We start from the raw sequence: 25,987 nt of genomic DNA, 5'->3' as shown, positions 1-25,987 counted from the left end.
ATGTAGATGTCAAACCTGCGCTCTTGCCGTATGTGATGCTGCACACTAAGTATGGAGCGCTCTTTGGCTGGCTGGCCTTCAAAGGAGCCACTTAGCATGCGCTGTCTGGTACAGGCCCTGTAAAACACAGACATAGCAGATTTTACTTAGTTTTTTTTTTCTGGATAAATCTAAATCAAAGTTTCTAGAAAAGAAATGTATGTGACAACATCTTGAGCCATTAACCAATCTGAATATGGTCCATCGTACTGGCAAACAAGCTGTCCCTAGCCTATTTCAGTCTGGAGTAGGCTGACGTTGGGCCAGATTAGTTATCCAGTGTGTAACAGGCGCCAATCCTTCCATTTTTCAGAAAGTGTGTGTGTGACTTGGCATTCCTGCCTTTTTCGGTTTAACAGGAGGGTCAAGTGCCACAACAGACCCAATAACACTACGGGCACTAACAAGGAGTGTGTGTTCATTAAGAAAGGACGGAATCCAAAAAATGGAAAAAAAATCCAGGTCCAGGCACTCAAAGTGGATCAAATAAAAAAAAAAAACTTTATTAAAAATGGGCAAGAATCATAAAAATACCCCAACACTGCTAAGAGACTAAGAGTATATTGCTACATGGTGTCAATTGTGAACACTTGTGACAACAATGATCGCTCTGTTTGTTTGTGTCACTATACACCCTGAGGAAGGCATAAGCCAATACGCGTTGGTGTATTTTTATGATTCTTGTCCATTTTTAATAAAGGCTTTTTATTCGATCCACTTTGAGTGCCTGGACATCAATGTTTTTTCCATTTTTTTGGATTCAGTCCTTTCTTCATGCTTGTGCAAACCCTTCCATGAGCACCAGTGGTTTGAGGGATACCTGCAGTGCACCTGCCATCTTCTTTTTCATACTCAAAGGAGTGTGTGTTTTTGTCATTTGTGGCAGCTCTGAGCTGTTACTTGTTTATTACTAATAAATTCACATGAATATTTGCCTTTACGGAATCAAATCGAACTATATTTATATAGCACTTTTTGTATCATTGTATTCCAAAGTGCTTTACAGGATAAAAACAATTTCACACTTACACACACACACATATGCAACCACACACCCAGCCAAAACACACAACCCCCACAACTTCCCCTGTCTCTCTTCGTACAAAAAAAAGCACCTTCAGGTTTCTGTCTCTGTATCTGGCTTTACACTGCTGCGAGGAAACAAAACCTGGGGGATCCATCCACATCAGAAGCCGAGGGCCCACACCACAGCCACAGGGCTGCGGTGCAGAAAGCCCAACAACAACCTCGGGGGGGGGAGTGGATGAAGGTGATGAAGTGTGCAAGTTTGACTTGTGATGGCATTTGAGCCTAATTATGGTTGTGTGAAAGATGGGAGGCCAGACAGAACCCGTTTTGACTACTGATCTGCCGTCTATCTCTCAGACAGACAGAGTATAGGAGGAGGGGAGGGGCAGATTGGACATGGTGTCAGCGAGCTAATATGCACTTAGTGCCAGTTCTACCATGCTGAACAGCAATTTATCCATTTACTTCATCGTCACAGTAAATGAGTCTGAAGTACGGCTGATTGTGTGCATGTGTGTGTGTGTGTGTAAGAGAAAGAAGCACTGGTAATACATGGATAGAACGGTCATGTCTCAGTCTTCTCCTCTCCTGCAGGGACTTCAGATGCTGTGGATTTGGGATTTTTCTGCCCATTGTATTGACCTCAGTAAATGGAACTAACGTTCAGACTGAGGTCAGGAGACCAGCAGCCCAGTTTGTGGGTTGCTTTTATAATAATGACTGGTGTCATAAACCACCAGAGGATTGAATCATGATGGAAATTTGATAAAATCAGCCAGTTTCCCGTGCCAAGCAACTTTTTAAAAAAACTGCATAAAATGAACACAGCAATATTAATTTGGATTTAATTCTACTGAAATAAACTAAACTGAACTGGATTTCAATTAGATTTAATAATTGGACTCTGTAGAATGTTTCTAACTCTATAAAACAGAGGCGGAAAGTAAGGATTTACATTGACTCAGGATACTTTGGATTGGATTTTTGACTCGTCTTTTGTTTAAATCAGGTAATACAGTAAGTAAGTAACGTTTACTCAAAGTAAATTTTAAATTCCTTTGAGTACTTTTAATTTGACTTAAGTCGAATTTAAGCAAAGTAAAGATACTTTTACTTCATGAAAAAAATGTCAGTAGTTTTTCCACCCCTGCTTTTAAGTGCCTTAAGATGACTTCAGTTGTGATTATACAAGTAAAATGAAAGGAACTAAATTTAGACAGTGACTGTCTTGGTATCAGCAGCTTTTGACTGAATCTTGGCAGTTTTTAATCATCTAACAAGGGAATTTTTCATTTTAGAAAAGTGCAGCCTGATTTATTTATTCCTTTTTAAGTATTCTTGCAAAGTCCAATTTTTCTGTTCTAAGTTTCATTATTGTGAGGTAAATTCTCACCATCATTTAAATCCCTTGTTAAAAGTTATCCTAATTTGGCTGCAAGTTGTGATGATGTTTTCTACAGAGTAAAAGTAAATTCTGCAAATATTTACTTTTTAAGTGACCTTATTGCTACTGAGCCACCTGTGTGCACCTGCGTGTCTTCATTCTTTTTATGAAAGTACAAGATTGTTAATCAAAGATACTTTATTCATCTCCGAGGGGAAATTCAGAGTTCAAGCCAGCTCATCCAAGGTCAGACATACAGACATGTAACATGAATGTCAAAAGAGTACTACAGAACCAAGCTTAAGCTTAGGTCGTGCAGCCAGTTTACCGGCGGTGTCTTACAAGATAAGAACAGAGATACATTAGGATCATGGGGGGGGGGTTGAGGACAAAAAAGGTCGTGCAACTCCAGGCCGCGCCAGAATGGCCAGAATGGCCAGAATGGCCAGAATCATGCCACTTTGTAAGTTTTTTTAAAAACATTCTTATAGGTCTGCAATGTTATTCCAGTTTATCGATGACCTGCTTGCATTGACAAGTCTTTGGGCAACATATCGAGTTTCACTAAACAGCAGCCAGATCAGCACCTGAAATCAACTCCAGAACTTTTTTTGTCTTTTTTTTTTGTAAACTATGAAATGCTATGCAGGTAATGGCTTTAATATGCAAATGGTAAAATCAGTATTTTCAATTAACATAATTTAATTTAATACAAAATCCACCGTGTTGTTGTACAGAGGCAAGAATCTCACTTAAGTCTCTGATAAAGGTGTAATGTAAAATAATGTGATATCATATCTGAAAAGGTTTTTATAGTTACAGGACTGGACTTGACAGGACTTGTTTTTTTTTCTTTTTTTAGCAGCATTTAAATTATTAAACACAGTGACTTAAAAACTGCCAAAACCTTACACACTGGCAAAGTTCAAATATGTCTTACCGTAGGATTTTATTGATTGTCGTCTCTTTTTCCAGGAGGTTGCGTGCTCGGATGCTAAATATTGACCTGCGAAGCTGAGAAGACAAAATGTGAGAATCCATTTGCAGCCAGTTTGCTCATGTAGTGCATCATCTAAAAGCACACTAGACACAGCTAGATATGCCAGATTGCCTCTATAGGCGTTGTTGTGGGATCTCCTTCATGAGCCAAAGAGACAGAAACTGTCACTTTTATTTCCACATTCTGCCCATGCAGGTGTGTGTTTGTCTGAGACAGTGTGACATAATGAGCAAGGAAGTAAGAAAAAAAACTCTGTCAAAGTACTTTTTGGTCAATATACTTGTTGTCTTCTATGGCTGAACGTTTGGAGTGGTCGCAGGAGGATGATGAAGCAGAGGGGAGACGTCTGAACAAACAGCTAGTATCCTGCTGCTGACGATCAATGAACTGTTTCATAAAACTCTCCCTGGAATACAAATCAAACACACACACACACACACACACACACACACACACACAAAAACATGATAAATTTCAATGTGAGCAAAGGTAGAAGTACCAGTTCCAAATGCCGTCAACTAAACTGTGTCAGTGCAAATTCAGCTGCAAAGTGAAATCCGTAGCTGCTGCTGGAGCAGATGTGCTGCAGAGGGGGGCTTCTACGGAGCGAAAGGCCCAGCTGTGCACTAATCAGCAACGTAATAATAAAACCGATTATGAGATCTGTTATGTTGGATATGATTCAGCTCTCCTGCTAAAAGCTGCATAACAAATGGGCCTATATATAAATTATTATTAGTTCCAATCAGCTAAATGCAGAAATGTCACATTTTTCCTATTTTTTTGTGTAACATAAATGATGTGGATCATGTCTGGAGAGTGGTGACAACATTCAAACAGTTTACATCTATAATCCCAGTTTTTATTGTGTTTCAGCAGCAAACCACCAGAAAGGTTGCATCCAGTTAAAGGATATGTCTTTATTTCCCATTTTTGGCTAATGTGGTTTGAGCTTTAATATGAAGCTTGGTTTGTGCTAATGAAAAAATAAATGCTTGAATCGTATAGCAAATTGCATTTGATCCTTCTTGTTTTGTTTTCAGTAACAGAACAAACATTTCATTCCATGAATATGTATTTATTTGTCTGTTATTGCATACCTGATCCTGGGCACGGTGAAATCAGATGGGAGCTTGGAGATCTTCACCATTTGAGGTCTGTTGGGGAATTTTTCAAAGATCCTGAGTCGTAGAGGGAGCTTCTCTTTGGTGTCAGCATTGGCTTCGCTTTGCTTGAGCTAGCAGAGGGAGGAGGAGAGTAAGTTTAGGCCCAGATCACAATTGCAAGACTATGTGAAAGAGTAAAGCCGGCCTTTTTCATGTGATAATAACAAGGAAGAGAGGAGCTCAAACAAGATACAGGGGGAAAGAGGGATTATGGGAAGATTTGGGATTTTGAGAACTAGTTACTCTTTGTTTTTATGCAAAAAAAAAAAAAAAAAAAAAAAGATTAAACGAAGTATTTACAGGGAAAACAACAAATGCTGAAATTTGATCTCAGGTTTTAGAGTGCAGCTTCATTCTTCTGTCTGATGATGGCAGCAACACACTTACCTAAGACAAACAACACACACTACAGACAACCACATGTAGGATGAGATCCCACTTACTTTTATATAAAAGAAGGAAGATGGCAACAAAAGAAAAAAAAAAAAGAAAAGAAAGATTACTTTGGAGTGGTTAATGGAGAACAGAAAAGGAAGCGACAGAATAATGTGCTCGTGCGAAGCCTTAAGCACTGCGGCGCACGAAGCCGAAATAAAAAGATGACAAAGGGAATGAAACCAATTATTTCCATTTAATTACATGTGGGGGAGGCTGATTGAAATTCCCTTGCAGGTGTTCTCTGTCTGGGTGCCTGGAGATAACCCTGATGCATTGTAGATTAGGCCTGGAAGTGAACTGCATTAGGAGCAATGGTGAACGGCAGCTTATCATTCAGAGAAGGTAACTACCGTGAAATATATTGACTGAGCCTGAATGTTTCCCTCTCAGTCCTGATGTTTAACTGTCTGTCCACCCATTAAAAAAAAAAAAAAAAAGTCTTTGCACGGTGCTGAGGCATGTTGGCATTTCTTTCTGTGCTTGCTTGACAGTGAACAACTGAATGTATGAAGCAACGTCTCATCTTGGGAGGTGTGGGGGCATACCAGCCAGTAGAAGGAGACACCTAACAAAAGAGGGAATGAGAGTGTGTCTATCCAATTTCTTTTTCAAGCAAACTAGAATGTGGGAGCTTCTTTTTGGCCCTGAGTGGGTGAGTGGTGAGAGGCATGCTGTGAAGATGGAATTATGTACCAGCATCTGCTTGCCTAAGCTTTCTGTCTTTATTCTGACTCCTGAGATCGGCACAGAGACAGGAACTTCAACAAGCATCTAAAGTAGTGCTTGGTTATTTCTGACCATTTTACATTTTAACACATCTGCAACAATAAAACCTTAAAATTTTTTATTACATTATCGCTTAAATTTTACAGGTTTAAGCCCATGTTTATTTGAATAATAAAAACTAAAACAATCTTCTAAAAGAAGAACTTTAGAATATTAAAAGTACTTCAGCAACATCATGAGCAAGACGACAGATACAAATGGGCAAAATGAAGATGCACAACTTAAGTCACTGATTTCAAAATGTAAAAATGTTGCATCCATCCATATGGTTAAGCCAAATAAAATAACACTGTTATACTGCTGCAGCAGTATAAAGTAAGATGAAAAGTCTTAGAGCAAAATGATCAGCTTTGTATTGCTGCAGCACTTGTGAAAAGTGCTGCAGTCATCTTAAATAGTTCCTATATATTGGGATGCTGAAACAAAACAGGCACACACACGTACACACACGTATTGTGTGGAATTAATATGGCCTTCATTCTCCCAAAGGTCTTAATCAATTGTGCGAAGTCAGCAAGATGTACATTTTATCTGCAGCAATGATCCAATACAACAAAACTTTCTGTGCTTAACACAGGATTGTCCCTTCTTTCTGAGTGTCCGTCTTCCTCCCTCGACCTCTTATAAAATATGCTCTTTCCTGTAAAAGTTCCGTTGCTTCCTTCCCTGAGTTATCTGTCTCTTTTCTTCCTTGCTCTCTATTTCTCAGTTTGAGGAAGGAGAGCTTCAGGGAGCTGTAAGCAGTAAAACATTCAAAATGTTTTGCTATCAGAGGCATTTTCCCACAAAAGAGAAAACTAAAAGTAATCAAGGAACACTTATGGATATACTTGATATATATTTATGTGTTTATTATTATACATCAGAGGACCGAGCTGTACTTTGGAAATGTATCAAACTGAAATCAAGTTGACTATTTCCTGGCAAAAACAAATCACAGTTCGCTGCAGAATGTGTACCTTAAAAAAATGCCTATGAAAATACTCAACCAGAGGCCAACAGGACCTCTTATGTAAACTTTCCTTAATTACAGACAGTAAACTGTTCAGTTGGTGAGTGCACCAACAAGATGCCATATGTCCTTATTAAATGTGCATGCTTACACTATGAGCCTAAGTCTCATCTGCACAGAGAATCTATCAAACATAGAAGCAGAAACTAAGGAACAACAAGCTTTCAAACAAATTCTTTTTTCTCCAAAATAGTTAACAGTTTTAATATAAGAATCTAACACTCACCATAGAGATGAACATGAGTGGATTTAATTTAAAATATTACTTTTCTGCCTACAGAGAGCTACAATCCACTATCTAATGCTCACATTAAGTATTAAAGCTCAGCTTAAGAGCCAAATATTTTCCCTCAGGGAAGTGGAGGTGGAGACAGTATTACATGTAACTTTACATATTAATTCTTGACTAACAGGGAAAAAGAGAAAGTGTTGATCAATTATGTTGTTTGTTTTAATTTCCCAATTGTTTGGAAGGCAACGAGAACACTAAAAACCCTTTGTTAGAAAAAGAGGTTTTCCTTTTGGAGATACCATGTGTGTATTACAGTGGACATCGAGACTACAGATGTGTAACACTAGAATGTGGAGTCCTCTTCATAGTCACTCCCAGTATCTACCTGATGAATTATCTGCATATTAAACAGCAGCTTGAATTAAAGGACCTTAGTGTTGTTTTTCGGGTTTCTTTGATTATAAATAAACAAATAAATAAATAAAGTACACTTGTTAGTGGTCTATTGACACCTGGACAAACCTTTTGCCTTTTTGCCTTTCATTGCCATGGCAACTGGCTTGTCGTCCAACTACCTAAGTTTAAGGGTCACACACTCATGGCTACTGAACTTTGTGACAAATGTGAAACCCAAAAAAACAATATGCTACAACACGCATCGTAAATGCGCACACAGAAATTTCCCCGGTCTTTAAAGTTTCAGATTAATAGAGGCCTCTCCAGGCAACCCAAAGGCATACTGCCGTCAGTTGACCGACATGTACCATAGGACACCCACAGAAATCTAGTCTCTGTCGACTGACGGATAAGAATTCTGTTGGTGTAGTGAATGACCTTTACAGTAAGACGAGGGCAGTTTAATGTTAATCAGTGTCAAAAGGCATATTTACAGCTGGTCTTCAATGTCCCATTCAATCAAAAACCTTAAGACGATTCAAAATTTTCATGCTTAAAAACTACGTACTATTTCACATGTGCTCGGGTGCGTGTGATATGTGCGTTCCAGGCATGCCTCTATGGGTTTATGAGCTGGGATTTCTAACTCTCTTAAAGTTACAATGAATGGTCGATAAATCCAGACTACTACTTTGCCTGCCAAAGATGAGATTTATTGTACAGTGCTGTAACAATGGAAGCAAGACCGGTGTGCTTCCCCTTGAGACCCATTCGGATGACCGGCCACCACTCCATTCAGGCCAATTTCAGGCTCTGCTGGGCTAGGGAATTTTCCATCTGGGATTTCCATAGCCTTCTTGACCATGGATGAGATGAAGAATACTAATAGTGACCATTAGCATTACACCAAATTCACTTGTGACTACAGTGCAGGAAGGGCTTGGGGAAGAGCGGTGCAAAATAGCCAGAGGAAACAATGTTATGTGACAGAACATCTGAAAGAAGAAAAGCTAACTCTTTGCTGGAACAATGAAATAAGACCCGGCGTACTGATGGTTTTCACGATTCCCTCTTGTCTACGCATTTATATTAACTGTTTGACAACGTAACAGCCTCATGTCATGGCTCCTAAAAGACACATTACATAACTTTCTGGCCTTAAAATTCCACGTTCCAGTTTTTTTCGATGGCACAATGACATCTATCATGTGAACCTCTGGAGCCACTGCTGCCAAGCAGCACCCTGAGGCTGAGAAAGCAAACTGTACCACTACTTTTTTTTTTTTTTTTCCTCGCAACGCTGCTTAATGTTGTAGCAGAATTTCGCTTGATGCTAGAAAACACACTGGCTGTTTTAAGCATGTAATGCTGCCAATTTAGCAAAGAAATACAGAAGATTAAAAGAGAGAAAATGAACAAAACAAGGGTCATTGTAGGATTATCTTTTGCTGGCTGGAGAGCACTAACAGGTCTGGTAGGATGCAAGATGGATGCTGAATTAGCTGTCGAAAGGGGGAAGGTGATGGGGAAAATGGCAAAAGTTCTGTAGTATGTCTTTAAATATGAAGTGCATTCAACAGAAAGATGTTTTCATCTTCAGGTCCAGACCTTCTACATTCAATTCTGCAAACATAAAGGTCTGCACAGGCAGATGATACACGATTTATTTGTAATCTGTAGTTCACTACATTTACTTCCTACACAAACAAAATGGTGAAAGGGATTTGAACCTTCTAGCAATTTAACAACTGACCCTTCCAACAGCTAACACACAGCCAAGGGATTACTGGTAAAACATGGTAATGGTGGTAACAGTGAAAATCTTTCATTCGCCAAAGGACTCTGGTCATTTAAGCAATTCAAAACAAAAGAACTTAAGCACTCATTGTTGATACTGACAGGCATGTGTATGCGAACCCTTGCACAGTACAATCCCTCTGCACTCTTTGATCAATCCTATGAAATTGCCTCAGAGACACACAAACATGCATAATGAATATTTGTGAGACTGGCCAGTGGAACAATGTGGAACTGATGAACAGTGGCTGACAAAACTGCTGCCCACACACATCCGCCAGTTGCCTGTAGGAGCATGCAGTCATCTGAATTTTACCATTCAGCCATCAGAACCTGCCATCCATCAACACATCCAGACAACAGCTGCATATGAGTAATCATAGGCATTAACAGCCTTACTTGCTGAATGATCCATCATGTAGTTTGTTTTATTGGGGAAAAAAAGAAAACAAGTGTTTCCTCTCCATGAAGTACACACAAAACAATCACAGCACAAACATGCATTCAGGATACAGAAAAATCTAAACAGATGTGGTGATTGTGATACGCCATTGCCTTTCTGGCTTAACATTTCCTCACAAGTCTAGGCGTTACTGCAGCTGTAACACCATGGGAAAGAGGAGCCGAGTGTGAGCTAGCAGGGTCACTCTCTCCTCACATAAGATGGGTAATGAGGCATGCTGGGGAGCTGTTGTAAAGCCACACAGCCCATAAACCTCTAATAGCTACTCATAATACCCAAAACAACTGTGAGAGCCATCATTGCTATCACTTCAATATGAAAAACTAGGCTCAAAGAACTGAAAGAAAGTCCCACTAAGATCTTATTAATGAGCCAAACAATGCTTTTGTTTCATGTTGAGCTCTGTTCACTTGTATGGGGATTCAACAGACCTCACAACCCATCTATTCTAACAGCATAGAACAAGCTCATATTCACCTAGACTACCTGTGAAACAGATTTAAGTCAGTGACATAAATTACAGCTTCCATGATGGGAAGAAATTTGTGACTGGTGGAGTAGCAGCATGGTCCATAGACAAGTTCTGCCAACAGTTCACGATAATCAGGACAGACTGAAGTAGTTCAACATTTGCTGACTCCTCAAGACATGTGTGGTGTTCTCAGTGAGGAAAAAGGGGTGATAAGGCAGGAACAAACATGTCTCAGCTACTTCTTTAGCCTGCCAGACATTTAGATCTTATTGGAAGTTAATGAATAATGGCTCAGATCAGTACTGACGAAGGTTGCCATTAAAGCAGATTAGAGGGGGGGGGGGGGGGGGGGGGGGGGGGGGGGTTGGTGACAACAGTGAAGGTATTTATTTGCATATCAATATTTTTATTCATTCTTTCATTATTATTTTTCAATACCATTTAGTCCATTTCAGGGTCGTGGAAAGCTAGAGCCTATCCCAGCAATTAGTGGGCAATAAATGGGGTACACCCTGGGACATGTTGCCAGTCCATCACAGAGCCAACACACGGACCAGTCATGCTCACATTCATAGGGAGAATTTAAAGTCATCAATTAACTTAACATGAATATCTTTACATGCTGGGGGGAAGCCAGAGTATCTGGGGAGAACCAACGCATACATGGGAAGAATACATGTCAACTCTGAAAGGAAAGACCCTTTTTGGAACCTCCTTCCAGCCAAGGCTTGAACTGCCAACCTTCCTGCTGCGGCCACAGTGCTAACCACCACAACATTGTGCAACCCCATGACACTTGCCTTGATTCAACTATAAATTTAACCAAAAAAAAATCTCTCTTGCTCCCTCCATGTGTATTCTATTAAAACTATATTTTATGGCAATCCATCCCTCCATCCATCTATCCATTCATTTTATATTCCTGCTTCATCCTGTTCAGATTTGCAGAGGGCCTGGAGCCAGGTTGCCAATCTCATGATCAACACCTCTATTTTCTGTACAAAAAAAAGCCATAAATCCTTTTATCAAACAATTGCATAATTTAGTTGTGAGGGTTTTAAAAAACCTTCATGATGGTGAAATGGTTAAAATAAATAAAATGAATCATTAAAACTCATTTTAACTCTAAATTTTTATTGATTTTGTCCTCATTTAGCTATTTGGTATTGCAGCCTATTTTTAAGGCTTATGTCATGTAAGTACAACCTTACTGTTCAATGACCATAATTTTCTTCTTTGTTTGTTGAAATCTCAGGCCTTTCATAATTTCTTTGGATGCAATCAGCATGTGTGTTGGGAACATAGCATTGAAAAAAAAAACAATGAAGTGATATATATTCAGCAGTTAAAAAAAAATAGGAAAAACTGAAAATAATATATTTGAATATTTAAACAAGGAAAAAAAATCTCAAAATATTAAAAATGAATATAATTTCAATTTAAAAAACCAATTTTAAACATGATTAAAACTAAGAGTGACTTTGTGTGTAACTAAAGATGGTTGTAGCACGTGCACTGGGCCCCTGAATGTCTTTCAATGGAAAACTGAAAGTGACATTGAAAAGATAAGAACACATTGTGTTGGGATTCTCCAAGGGCTATGCTCTTTTCTTCTCTGCTCTCTCTGTCCTCCTTCCTTTTCTTTTCCTCTCCTAAATCCCCAAATAAGTCTTTGGTCCATTAAATCACTTAAATGGAGGGCAGGCTTTTAGTTTAATTCATAAATAATGAAATCCTTGGTGGGAAGCCATAATACAATCGCTCCATAATGCATTAGATCAAACTGAATTCTCCTAAACTAAATGAATATTCAGTGTAGGGCATCTTGGATGAAAAGGCAGCTGCACCACACAGCAGACAGAATACACCAATTTGCTCCCTCATTTTTGCACAAGAGCACAATGATTGCATAGTTACTGAGTATGAATGAGGCATTACCATCAAAACCCTTATCTGTGCCTGCTATCAAAGACACACTTGCTGGTCACAGCTGTGGAACAGTTACATTACCCTTGCAAACATCGCTGCTTTCACTCCTCCCGACAACATTTTTCTCTCCCCCTCCACCTTTTCGTTAACTCCATCTCCCTCTCTTTCCTCTGATCTTTTCCAACCAATGCCAGATCACACCATCTCTTCTGACAAATCTGGAACACGATGATAGATGCAACGGAACTGACAACACACACCTTCAGTGCTATGATTCTCTTCATTCTCACTATGACATGCTAGACACACACAGGACTGCAAACTAATTAACTCTGTGCCACATCACACATACCTCCAGTTTGTGTGTGTTTAACTGTTAACACTGTTTCTTTATGGATATACATCACATGCTAAGCCCTCCCTCCCAGTCCTGTCTGTTGAACTGGTAATATGTTGGGAATCTGAGACTAGTCATCCATCATCATCTGTCATACCATAACCCGCCCACTCAGACCTCGGCAGTTTAAAATGACACATGCACACTCTAATTTGTATGGGCTCTCCATAAATCCTTGAGGAGCATCAGGTCATAATTCAGAATCTGAATGTAGAGGCTTTGCACTAGATGGCAGTGTAGTTAGAGAGGAAACATATAAAGCACAGCAACTAATTTTTATCAGTTCTTCAGCTCTTCACTAACTACACAAAAGATAATACAGGAATTTTTTTGTTTCTCTTTCTCCAAAGTTAATGAATGAACACACAGTGCAAGAGATCAGAAAAAAGCCCAAGAACAGCATATGCATTTGGCCTTTTTGCTTTTTTTTAGAAACAAAATCCACTTAAGAGAGTAGTTACGCTTTGATTTTCAGCCAGAAGAGCGTGGATGCTACTGGATTTTTTTTTTTTTTTTTTTTTTACACACAAAAATACTTAAACATGCCTATAAAAATGGATGATATTGTGAGTCACTCATTCTACATAAACATACATGAAAATATTTTAGATATAAATTTCTTAACTTTATGGATCAAAACATGCTTACAGAGGTACTCCAATTCAATCTTTTACAGTCTATATTTAGGTGTAAAATGCTGACACTGCAGTGCACTTCAAAAACTTGCTCTTTGTGGATTAAAGAATATTAACCCTCACTAATTGTCAAAAAAGACCGTATTTCACATCAAAACCTCAAAAAACAAAAACAAAAACAAAAACAGCCATTCATTCATTTTCGATATCGCTTAGTTCAGAGACAGTTGTTGCTCCATGAGGGGGTTGTGTTTTACCTGGAACTGGTGACAAAAATGAGGGTACTTATTTCTATATCAAGATTTTTATTATTTAATTTCTTATACTGCTTAGTCCAATTAGGGCTGTGGGGAAGCTGGAGCCTATCCCAGCACTTAGCAGGCAAGAGGCAGGGTATACCCTGGACAGGTTGCCAGTCCATCACAGGGCCAAGACAGAGAACAACCAGTCATGCTCGCATTCACTCCTAGGGAGAATTTAGAGTGATCACTTAATGTAACATTCATGTCTTTGGACGGTGGTAGGAAGCCAGAGCACCTGGAGAGAAAACATGGGACGGACATGCTAACTCTGCAAAGAAAGCCAACTGTTTGAACCCCGACCAAGACTTGAACCAACTGTGAGGCCACTGTGCTAATTACTACACCGACATGCAGCCTCTCCTGGCCAGTACAAGATTAATTTTACCTTTGAATCATAAAATGCAACAGTTACAAAGCAGTTGCCTGTGTTTACTGCACAGCCATTGCGTGTGAAATGAAGAATGCAGATGCACAATGAGATATTTTAACTTTTCATGTGGTCCTTTACAAAGAAAAAAATACACATACAAATATGGTCTTCCTAACACATAAAACTAACTGATTGGAAACCAGTCGGATGCCAGACAGGTACACTCTCACACATACAGTACAAATATGCAAAAAGCAGTGTGTGCACAACAGGCGCAGATTTATTACAACACAGATGTTTCATACCACACACACACACACCGGCACATATTATCATCATTGCCCTTAGGGGTAAACAGCCCATCCTATTTTGCTGATATCTCTGGGCAGTGGGTAAAGATTTTCCCCTTTTCCTGCATCTCCCCCTGGTCCTGCATTGCTTTGTTGGCAGGAATGATTTGTTGGATGGAGATGGGCCATCAGTCTCTTGCACCACAAAGCCACCAACGTGTGACAGCATAGAATTAATATTGCATCCTACTGATGATATCTTTAAAGTTATTTATCTTTCATGCATGACTTGACTTAGTTAATTAGTTCACTTCATTTGAGACAAACACAGATCCATAATAAAGACGTTCCTCGTCTATAATTTGTCTAAAATAATCAGGAAAAGGCTAATTCTCTATCTAGCTTTACTGTCATACTAAGAAGAAGGAATGTTTGCACATTTGAGTTTACACTGAATTGTGCATAAATGTGCTAAAATTATATCAAATAAGAAGTTTAGAGATTCAAGACAGGACACACAAAACCACCAGAGAATCAGTGTTTTAGTGCATCTGTGTAGGTGCGTGTGTGTCTCTGCTTCCTTTCCTAACCACTTGTTTTTCCCTCTGCTGTCTACCTGAGGCCTCATTTCATTAAAAATCCCCAGCAAACTTAATTTCAAGCAATAAATGAATTATACTAATCAGCAATGACAAGTGGAAAAAAAAACACACACACACACACACACACACACACATACACGTTTGTGTCTTTGTGTATTTATCTCAGTGCTACCTCTGTGTCCCTGGCTTATAAGCACAGAGGAAAAACCACTTGTCAATTTGCTGCACCCCTATGAGCTGAAACCTTTGTGATTATTAATCATGAGTGTGCAGTATGTGTGTGTCTGTGTGTGTATGAAAGAGGAGGGTTATTGAAAACACATAACTTCAATCACTATTTTCTTGCGTTTGTGTGATTATCATGCGCTAATGTTTCACGTGCAAACATGTAACGGAACACTGAAACAACCAGATAGTATGGCACAGCGATGCTCAGCGCATTAACTCCTAACAAGCCTCTCTGTCCCCAATTTTTCCAGCTTTCACATGAAAAACAGAAATAAAGATAAATGTTCTGTCGAGGCTGACAGATGCAAGCGATTCCCCGGAGAGGCCAGGCTGCAACTGACATACAAACAATGACAGATGCTTTTACCTGAATGCTTTATTGATGATGTCATTGTGACATTAACAAAACGGCTGGACACAGCTACCTCATACACAAACATATAAACACACACACAAACACACACACACCCAAACACACAACCACTCTTGAGATTTAAAAAGCAATACAAATTATAGAACATACAGAAAAACAGGCACAATAACTGTTGCCTGGCAACCCCATCCACACTGATTTGCCTCATTACTACTCCACTGAATACAGATATAAACAATTATGGAGCAAATTTAAGTGAATGGGAGGGGTTTCAGATGAGCTGCCAGTGATTTTATGAAGCTTAAACATGTAAAAGATGTATTTGTAAGGTCTCATGGCCATGTCATGTAGGAATCTCTCAATGCTGCTATATTCCATGGCGTTTTTATCAACAACGGTACTATTCTCAGCTCCGAGTTGCGAGATGAGTCACAATTTGACAGCCATTTATTTGGCTTTCAAGGTGTGTAATTACTGCTATTTTGGAATTCAAAAGCATTTCTCCAGACACAAATATAAACTTATTATTGACCATGCTTAATGCTAAAGGGCTTGCTGTAGCTTTGGTAGAATGCAAAATCTCAAAATTTCCAAAGACACATGACATTACTGTACCTAGGAGATGTCATGGACCTGACAGTGTGTTGTACAAAAAGACATTCAAAATGCATGGCTATGAAATGTGCTCATAATTTCAAAGAATTCAAACTTAACATGTCTTTTTTATCCTCTGTAAAACTGGTTAATGTATAGAAGCATATTCTTATTGTGACATTGAACAGTATTCTTCTAATGTGAATAGTGTTATGCTGAGCTGGACCTTCATGAACTCTGTGGGAGTGGGTCAGTGGACTTTAGAAAGATTTTTACTCCTGACACAGTATATAAATGCACATAATGCAATGCATTTATAAATGCAAGTAATGCAAAAGGGCCTGCAAAACAAGATTGTCAATATTCTGAATAAAAGATTCAGTCGCTGTGAGCCTCCCATATAAGTTAAAGAGCAAACAACATTTCATATGTGTTTGAGTATTCAGTTATCTCTGACTTAAACTATCTCTATCATAATTTTACAAAACACATGACATTTATCTAAAAAGTACAGAATTGTTCAGAATTTTAAATATACTATCACTGTATTAAGTATCTATGCTGGAATTATGATTTAAACTTTAATGGGAATTTGACTTTATTTTGAGATAAAATCAGAGGGACTGATTTGAACTGCATTGGAACATTGTATGTCATTGTTAAATATATATATAGTACATAAAACCCCACAGCTGACAGCAAGACAGAAACTGCATACAATTCAAAAACAAATGAAGGTTTTTAATAAAAATAGATATTTTGAAGCAAAAAGACAGATATGATAACTGGATCTGAAGGATTTAATAGATTACTCTGCAGAAACCATCAGTTATGAACGTTTAGCTGTTTGCGTTCATTAACTCTGTCTTTGTCTCTGTCATGGACTGCCACTAAGTATATTTCATCTGTTGTGTTGCTCCAAAATCAGCTTTGGTCATGCATAACTCCTGGTCTTTTCTCAGCGATTGCTTCTTTTGCTGTGTTTTATGTGCAGAGCATGTTGGTGTTGCTGGTTGTGCTGAAGCTGTATTCTTTCACCAGCAGCTGAAACAACCTTTTGTTACTGTGATATTAACTGTCCTTCTGCTGGGGACTACTGCATGCCTTTAACCTGTGTGTGAAATACTAAATTCTACATGATAGAACAAGAAGCAAGAACACAGTAAGATGCAAACTGAATATTAACATAAATATTTTGATGCTCTGCAGTCAGGGTGCAGTTCGGTTATCTTGCATGAAGCCTGGTGCTGACTGATTACCACACTGGCATCAGAGTGTGGTTGTAAAGAGATATTATCGGATTTGATGCATGATTAAAATAAATTAATTTGAGCTTTGCAATTTAAAATAACTTAGAGTCATTAATAATTTCTGTAACATGCGAGAAACACAATTTCTGTGATAAGGGCAGTCCTATGAATGCCACCTCGAAATGCAAAGTTCCATTTAAACCATCCTGCTCTTTTTGCAGCCAGATGTGACCATAATTACTAAAGAAAATATATGAAGCTACAAAGTGATGATCAAAATCTGAATTTACCAAACTTTTTTTTTTTAAATTAAAGGCCTGAATGTGGAAAATTACACCACTATGAATCATGAAAAATATTTGGTAACTTATTTAATTTAATAAGTTAAGACTTCGAGATAAGGAGTCTTTTAGGACTAAAAAGTACTTCTTTGTTTACATCACAAGACTGGTGGCCATCTTTATCTTATTGTGAAAGGAACATTGTAAAATCCAAGCACTGGACACGTTTGCTGGTATAATGTTAATCCTTTGGAATGATGTTAAAAATGATGTTAAAAATAGAAATAAATGGAACTGAAAAACAACTGATAAAGAATAACAATGAAAATGAATACGAAAAGGAAGTGGGCAGTGATGGACTGACAGCTTGCTTCGGGTGTGAAGCTGGCTGAGGCTCCAGCCCACAAGAAACCATAAATTAGTTTAAATGGATTGATAGGCGGATAGAAAATAATCATTACTCTAAATCTTAATACTTAATCTTTCTGTTGTTTGTTTTGCTTGCCATAACATATTAGATTTATTGTTGGTTACTAGAATCCTTTCCACCAAACTGATGAGGAGATTATAAGGAAATAACATTATAATACAGTTTACTGTAAAGGGTCAGAAGAGATTCATACTAGTGTCTATTCAAATAATAATACTACTGTTGTATTATCGAGCAATAGTCCTCATATGGAGTATGTGGTACACAGCATGGGAATTTGGATGCAGCAACAATCTTTATATATCTACCGACACTAAATACTAACCGGGGAGGATGTTGTTGCTAATTGATTTGGCTTCAAAGTAAATTAAGGTTCCAAGAATATCCAGTTTAACTTAACATTGTTCATTCCTGCAGGGAATGGATATAAAGAGGAAGGCAGCGGGCCAGTGCTTCCTGGAGTAAACAGGAGAACTGTGAACTGTGCACATGGGTAGTGTAGAGCTTTAGTGCATGTTGAACTTTTGCCTTTTCATTGTTAAATGTCAGAGGAGAGTGTGGAAGAGTTTGATGGATGCTACAGCACAACATTAACAGTGACTACACAAAAAAATTGGAAAAAAGTTTACTACATTTAGCATCATGCATATTTATACTGTGAAGGTGAACCTACTTAAAGCTTGACTGCATACATTATTTCCCCTTTACCTCAGTTTACCAAATACATTCTAAACACATACATCAAGAGGCAGCTGGGTCACCTGCAACCACTCACATGCTGTATGATTGACATTTTCATGGGCTGAGGCAAAATACAATAGACTCTAAATGAAGCTGACATGTTTGACTGGTTTTCCAAATGATATTTTGCACACTCATGGAGCAGGACAACAGAAGTGGGAACTAAGGTGGCGGTACAATAACACCACGACTTTCAAAACATGTAGTTTCCCCCACAAGCAAATAGAAATTCAATCAACAAAAATACAGTAACTGCGAGATAAATAGTCCTGATTATTCCACCAGCAACTAACCCACGTGTTGTAAACTGGAATAAACAGCCTACAGGAAACCATACATTCAAATAACAATCTACAACGCTACAGCTTGCTTTCAATGGTCTATTCTCCAATTTCGTTGTTTCATTATTTGCAATTAATTTCAACAAAGAAACTGTCGGTGTGCTCAGCAGACTGTGAAGACCAAAAAATTGAAAACATCCCAGGAAATAGATTTTTGTGTCACACTGGTCTGATATACAGATATTGATTCCATATTCATAATAGTCACAGAAACTAGCCCATTCCATACCTCAAGGTAAAGATGTTGTTACTCTTTTTTTTTTTTAATCCGAGTTTGCCATAAACACAAACAAAGCCAATTATGAATAACAAACACCAGTAAGCCAGTGAAGTCATGCGTCAACCAGCAGCGGAAAATGATCCATCGTGTCCCCTATAATTGCTTTCACATGTGTATTTCCTAAAGATTTATCAGACATATTATTGGGCTTTTGTCAAATGTTTGCAGAAGCCCTCTCTTGTAGGAAGGCGATTACCATCTGTGCTTTTTATTTATAGTCAGTCTCTGTATCCATGATTGAAGCACCTTTAAAATAGGCAATTTTACAGTCGCTGCACCTAATCACTCAGCTGTGGGTGGGAAATAACCTGTCCAAGCAAGCTGAGACCTGTCACCCACCTATGAGAGCAGACAGCGCACAGCACTTATAGGAGTGTGTGTGCAAGACAGTGTTCAAGTTGATGAGCATACATATTAATTTATGTAAAGAGATTAAATGGATGAAACAGAAAAGACAAGGTGATTGATCTATTTGCATTTAAGTCTGCAGCCATTCAAAAAGTACTTCCCTGTAAAGGTTTGTCTGCTACAGTACCGAATGTGCTGTTCACATTGAGCAGTTTCTCGTACTGAGGACCATGTTTTTGTGCATAAACGCCAGCTTTATCCCTCAACAGGAGTTTGACTGTGTGTGTGTGTGTTTTTGTTTTTTTTTAAAAGCTAATTGGTCTCTTACTCAAGCCCCAAAAAGGACACGATGGGGGAAAAAAACATTAAAAAACAAAAACACTCAAAGGTTCATGTGGGCATGTTTCAGCCTTGTTTTTCTTCCCAGTGTAGGAACAGAAATGAAATACAGCTGGAAAAAAAAGAAAAATCTAAAATGTCAAGCAGCAGGTAAATCAGTGAGCACATCACGGGGAGGCGAAAATGTCAATTTTAAATATATTGCCAAGTGTACTTCACCATTTTAGTTTTCCACTATTTGCAACAAACAATATCTTGTTTTATACAAGAACATTTTATGGCTTTTTGTCAACTTTTTCACCAAACTCTTCCGCGAAAACTTTCTTCGGTGAAATTTGCACTTTGTGGCTGTTGAGGTGTGTTTCATTTCATACTGACAACAAGCATCTTTCTAAACTCTTAGCAATATGAGGATCACTGCAAAATGTATATAAAAGAATTGTAAATTACATACTCCCAGAGGACGATTGTTCTTACGAAAATCAATGTAAAAACCTGCATATTTAAAGCTGCTAACCTGTTTGAGCTTCTTCAAATCTTCATCCAACTCGAGATTGTCCAAGATAACAGCAACAAAGAGACTCAGGAGAATCTAAAATGAAGCAAAGGAACTTCAACAGAACATCTGCTGTGTGTGAACACATTACAATGTCATTACTAACATCATAACAGGAAAAAAAACAAAGTCTTTGTATTTCGTTAACAGCACACACAATTATACTTTGTAATTGTACTTCTTGTCTGTTCTGTCCTGGAAGACATGTTGCCTATCTGGAGTGAGGTGTGAGTCATCAGGGAACTGTCTGCACTGTCTGTCGACTCCCTGCATCAGAGAACCAAAGACTGAAATGTCAGTGCTTCTTACGCCTGCAAGTCTGATTATCTACGATTAGATGTGCCACTTCAACGAACAATAAAGGGGTAGGGCACTAATTGAAAGCATTAAGAGAGAAATCCATGCATCCATTTGACATTTATGTCTTCTAACTGTTTTTTTACTGATCAAAACAAGACAATACGGGTGTGAGAAGAACATTACAGTGAGTACACAAAGTAATTAAAGCAGAACTTTAAGAGTCTCTTCAAGCTGATGGACTCGTTTGAAGCAGAACAGAATGTTTCTCACCAGGGTAGCAAACAGATGGTAGAGAATGAAGTAAATGGCAACTACTGGAGCCCACACCCGACCTACAGCCACCAGAGTCTGGTCCATGACATCTATCCAGCCCTCCTGGGTTAGAATCTGGAACATGGACATGAAAGCCTACAAGAAGAAAGGGACAAGGTAAGGTAAAATGCAAGAGGCTGACAAAATGAGGCACAACACTTTGCAGCAGATCAGATATGCAACAGAGGATGGGACATGAAGAGGATTGCTAGTTGGATGTTGCTAAGAGATAGAAAGATTTGACATTTTAGCTGTGCTTTTTTACAGGAAGCAAATATCACACAGCTGATACACAAATCCCCTTCTTAACGTCTATCCCCTGCTTGCAGACTGAGGCTTTTAAACATAAGCAAGGGATCCAGGAGTGAGATATCCTGTTGTACTTGTTCTCATGGCCTCTTATATACTTGGCAGAGGTCAGCTGAAGGTGTAGGGAACAGCCAGCTGTGACACAATGGCCCCAGAAGGCAAACGGCACAACTGCACTTCCTTCTTAGCATCTCTTTTCTAGACAGCGGCTCTACTCCCCAACCCTTCCCACCCGCTCCCATGTCCCAGTCACTGCAGATAAAGATAAATCCAGAAACATGTCTGCCCATAGGGAAGACAGCCAAACATCATTAAATATGATTTGTCTGTGTGTTCCCATGCATATATGCGTGTGTGTGTGTGTGAAACATGCATCAAAGAAACAGAGGAATATGGCAGAGGGAAGGGTAACACTATATACAAGTAGCAGTTGTCTACAAGTAGCCCTTCATGTCCCGCTTGACGAGGATCAATTAAATGACAGAAGGATCAGAAAAAACACAGTGGAAAGATACCACTAATGAGAGAGAGAGAGAGAGAGAGAGAGAGAGAGAGAAAGAGAGAGGGGAGTTTGTGAGCTCTTAAAAATCAAAGGAAATACCACATCTGTTGACTGTGAAGCTCATCATTAACACCTGCAGGCCTGCGCAGTGAGGCGCCGATCCAGAAGTGCTCAAATGAATTTTAAGCTTCAGTTTGGTGTATTTTTCTTGCCTGAATCAGTCAACTTAACCCAGCATACAGAAGAAGTACATGCAATGATTTGCAATGTTAGATTTGCTTGATTACAAAGGATATTCCTTCCAAACAACAGCAACTTTTCTAAACTGGCAAGTCAAGTTAGTCAACATAGTGACTTATGTGTCCTTCAGGACATGTTTGGAAAAAACTGAGGACAGAATGTATACATCTCCAGTGAGTCAGTGTGTCAGACAAGAGCTGCTACGAACAATGTTAAGGCGACGTATGACTACTGTATCAACAGCACCAACAATGCTGAGTGGTATCCAGAGAAAGTATAACATTCCTTATTGTGCTGCCATTTTTATCTTGGGACAGCTTTATTTGTTCATTTATCTTATTTCCAGTGGAACTTGGCAAATTTAACACCAGCTCATTGTTGCAAATAAGGAAAAAGCCCAAACCAATTAAATTTCATTCATTCATTCATTGTCCTAAATGCTTAATCCAACGAAGGGTCGCGGGGAAGCTGGAGCCTATTCCAGCAGTCATTGGGCGAGAGAGCGCGGGCTGAATGGTGGTGGCATAGTTGTTAGGCACTGTGGCCTCACAGCAAGAAGGTCACAGGTTCAATCCTTGACTGGGGCAAGGTTTGGGCAATGGCCTTTCTGTGTGGAGTTTGCATGTTCTCCCCGTGAATGCGTGGGTTCTTTCCGGGTACTCCGGCTTCCTCCCTCCGCCCAAAGACATGCATGTTAGGTTAATTGGTTGCTCCAAACTGCCCATAGAAATGAGCGTGAGTGGTTGTTTGTCTCTGTGTGGCCCTGCAATGGACTGGCAAGTTGTCCAGGGTGTACCTTTGCCCAAAGACTACTGGGATAGGCTCCAGCTTCCCTGCAACCCTTCATTGGATTAAGCAGTTAGGATAATGAATGAATGATTTCATCGTGCTTTTCAAAGTTTTTGTTTCCTACTTGGGTGACAAGGTGAAGAATAGAGATTCCTTACCCTGGGGAAAGTAGTAAAGCGGTCCAACTCCTCCACAAAGCAGAACATTTGTAAGCTGATGGCTGACATGACGATGAGAAGGCTGGCTGTGAACACCACCAGGCTGCCCAGTTTTTTACCTGGACCAAATATCTTATAGACAAAGTCCTCTAGAGCTGGGGAAATCTTTATCAAACGCACCACACGTAGGACCTGACGGAAAGAAAGACATTATTCATATAAAGTTGTGTGGTTGGCGTGACATCTCTTACATAGTCCTTTTGCTTAAGCTTTTAGCAGTAGTTTCCACAGAAAAGAAGAAGCAGTTCTATTTGAAAAATAGTTGAAAAGAAATACCGGAGTTGGAGACATTGCACATTGATTACATATCGACTGAAAAAGATAGAGGATTGATCTTGATCCAACTGTAACGGTGTTGTGATGCCCTGCTCTGTCAACAGACTTAGCCCCTATATTGCTTATAGTGACAACAACACCCAAAAGGTAATGAATCTTGGCCAGGCTTTGATTGGAAATCCAGAGAGTAACTATTGATTGAGCTCCTCTCTGTGATGCTTCAGGCCAAAGATTTTTCTTTAGAATCCCACACTAAGCCAAATGAAAGACTATCTTCCATTTCCTGGATATAAAGCAAGAAAAAACAGGATACTGGTCTAAAAGAGTACATGAGGAAAATATTTTCACTAATTACACAGATTATCTCCAAATTCTGACTGACCACAAGGACAACAATCCATTTTACAAAAGGGGCTTACTTGGAGTAAAAAAGGCCCAAGAGAATAATTTCACACAGGATGAAACAAAACAAAAGGCGTGTCTTTCTTTACATTCTATATTCCTTGGTAAATAATCAACAAGGTGTTAGTGGGAGGGATTTAGATGCAATCTTGAATTTAAAATATTTTTTATTGCATATCTATTTAATGGCTATTTTATTGCATATCTATTTAATGGTTTGCAACCATATGTTGCTTCATGTATCTGATGCAAGATCTATGTTTATTTCCTGTCCAATCAGAATCCACTGTCAAACACAATCTTTGAAACTGCCGTATATGTTAGCAATGCTGTTTTGCAAAGCAATAAGAACTAAAGTATCTTGAATGTGCTGCTTGAGGTTAACTCAACCACAGTTCATTCTGGGCAACAAAATGCTGTAGGCTGAACCACCAACAGCATTGTGTGTCTGATCCCAATGATTAACTGTAAACGACAGTCAGAGAATGGTTTTCCTGCTGTGCAGCTGTGTGTGATTCTGGCTTATGCCTCTTACACGCCAAAGCAATGCGTGAAATGATAATTAACCAGGAAAATGTGTCACCGATACCCAATCCAACGTGTTAAACCCATGGTGGCCAAATTCCAATAACTGGAATGAGATCAGCAAATCTCTACCAGAAAAATGAAGGCAGGACACCAAATCCTGCTGTTCAGCATGAATAGAGAGGCTGACCTATAAAATTGGGCTGCAACTGGAATCATTTCAATTCTGAGCACATGAAGAGGAAGTGTCAAGGTGCGTTCCATTGGTTGATTAAAAATCATTGAACCTTGTATGTGTCAAAGCGTTTAGTAGGGGACTAAACATTGTGACATTTTGTATAGACTGAAAGGTAATAACCTTTAGCTAACCTTTAGCAAGAAAATGCCCCTCGGTTGGATACAACTCAAGTAAAACAGAATAAACAAAGGTACAGATTGCTGTGCCTGGTTTCTCCTCCGATGCCCAGGAAAAAAAATCTGTTTTCTGCACAGGATCATGAGGTTAATCACTTGTGTCTAAATGTCACTTGTTTGAGAGAGCAGTATGTAAGGCACTTCATTCTCATGTCCCTTCAATATCAGTCAGTAAAAGCAAAGGACTTCATTGGAAAAAGCTGATATGAATATGTTCTGAGCTGTGTTTGGGGCACTGCTTTAACTTATTACTTATAATTAAAAAGAAAAAAAAAAATCAATATTATCTTTGCATCAGAGTCTGATCCCTTATTGTAACTGATGAACCCAGAAATAATAAAACCAAAGACGATCGTTGTGTTTAATTAGCATTTCTCTTTGGATGTAATACACTGCCGAGGATTTGATAGACAAAACTCACCAACAACAGATGTTTAATGATATTTTAGATGCAGTTTAAACCCATCTTACGCCACTGCTGTTCTGTTCTAAAGAAGACACATTCTCTGAACCATGTTGAAGAGGATGGAGGATGTGATCACTATATTTTTAATGTTATGCACATTGAGTCTTATTTTATGTATTACAAAGTGCTCTATAAATGAATTTTAATTGGATTTGATTTGATTTGGTTAAAAAGATCCTTGATGTCTTCAAACTAAGTCTTCACATTTGAGATGTGGAATTCTGTGCAAAAATATTATAGCCCACCATGACAATAAGCACCCATGATGTGGCTAAAGGCTTCACTTGCCATTAATTCCAGCTCCAAGATAATCAGGATTACCCAGTCCTTTACTTCACATGCAAGTGTTGTAAACAATACACACATTTTTAGGTCAGTGTTGTTGGGAATGTGAGGAATACTGTGTGTAGGACACTACTGAGTACACAAGTAAAAAAATATCACAGTATCTTAAAGCGTTGGTTATATATGCATCTCTATTAGACGTTTAATCCATACTGAAAAAAAGTTCCAAATGAGCACAAATGTTATGCATTCATCTCTATATGGCCATACCTGAAAGTAGGTGAACTGGGAGTGGTACAGGTCAGGGTAGATGTGCAGTGTGGTGCCCACCACCAACAGAGATTCAAACTTATGCAAAGAGGAGCTGATGTAGCCAGTGAAGCCGAGACACCAAATCTTCAGAAGAGCTTCCAGGTCAAACAGCACGGTAAAAGCAACCTGAGATGGAA

The 25,987-nt window shown here is 38.9% G+C and overlaps 1 protein-coding gene across 1 annotated transcript in view; it reads right to left on the bottom strand.

Moving 5' to 3' along the window:
- Positions 1 to 25,987, bottom strand: part of nalcn (sodium leak channel, non-selective) — a gene marked incomplete at both ends in the record, with an annotated part of 71,307 nt that overhangs the window by 14,726 nt on the left and 30,594 nt on the right. The window contains 8 exons of the mRNA XM_079253831.1: positions 16 to 117; positions 3,393 to 3,466; positions 3,717 to 3,858; positions 4,553 to 4,689; positions 20,462 to 20,536; positions 21,071 to 21,208; positions 23,111 to 23,302; positions 25,809 to 25,976. Of these exons, the coding sequence (XP_079109957.1) occupies positions 16 to 117; positions 3,393 to 3,466; positions 3,717 to 3,858; positions 4,553 to 4,689; positions 20,462 to 20,536; positions 21,071 to 21,208; positions 23,111 to 23,302; positions 25,809 to 25,976 (1,028 nt within the window). The remainder of the gene's footprint in view (positions 1 to 15; positions 118 to 3,392; positions 3,467 to 3,716; positions 3,859 to 4,552; positions 4,690 to 20,461; positions 20,537 to 21,070; positions 21,209 to 23,110; positions 23,303 to 25,808; positions 25,977 to 25,987) is intronic.

The sequence above is a fragment of the Telmatherina bonti genome (genome assembly GCF_933228915.1).
Source record: "Telmatherina bonti genome assembly, chromosome: 15".
NCBI classification, from domain to species: domain Eukaryota; kingdom Metazoa; phylum Chordata; class Actinopteri; order Atheriniformes; family Telmatherinidae; genus Telmatherina; species Telmatherina bonti.
Note: the sequence above shows the minus strand (reverse complement) of the source record. Positions and strands in the feature narration are given on the sequence as shown.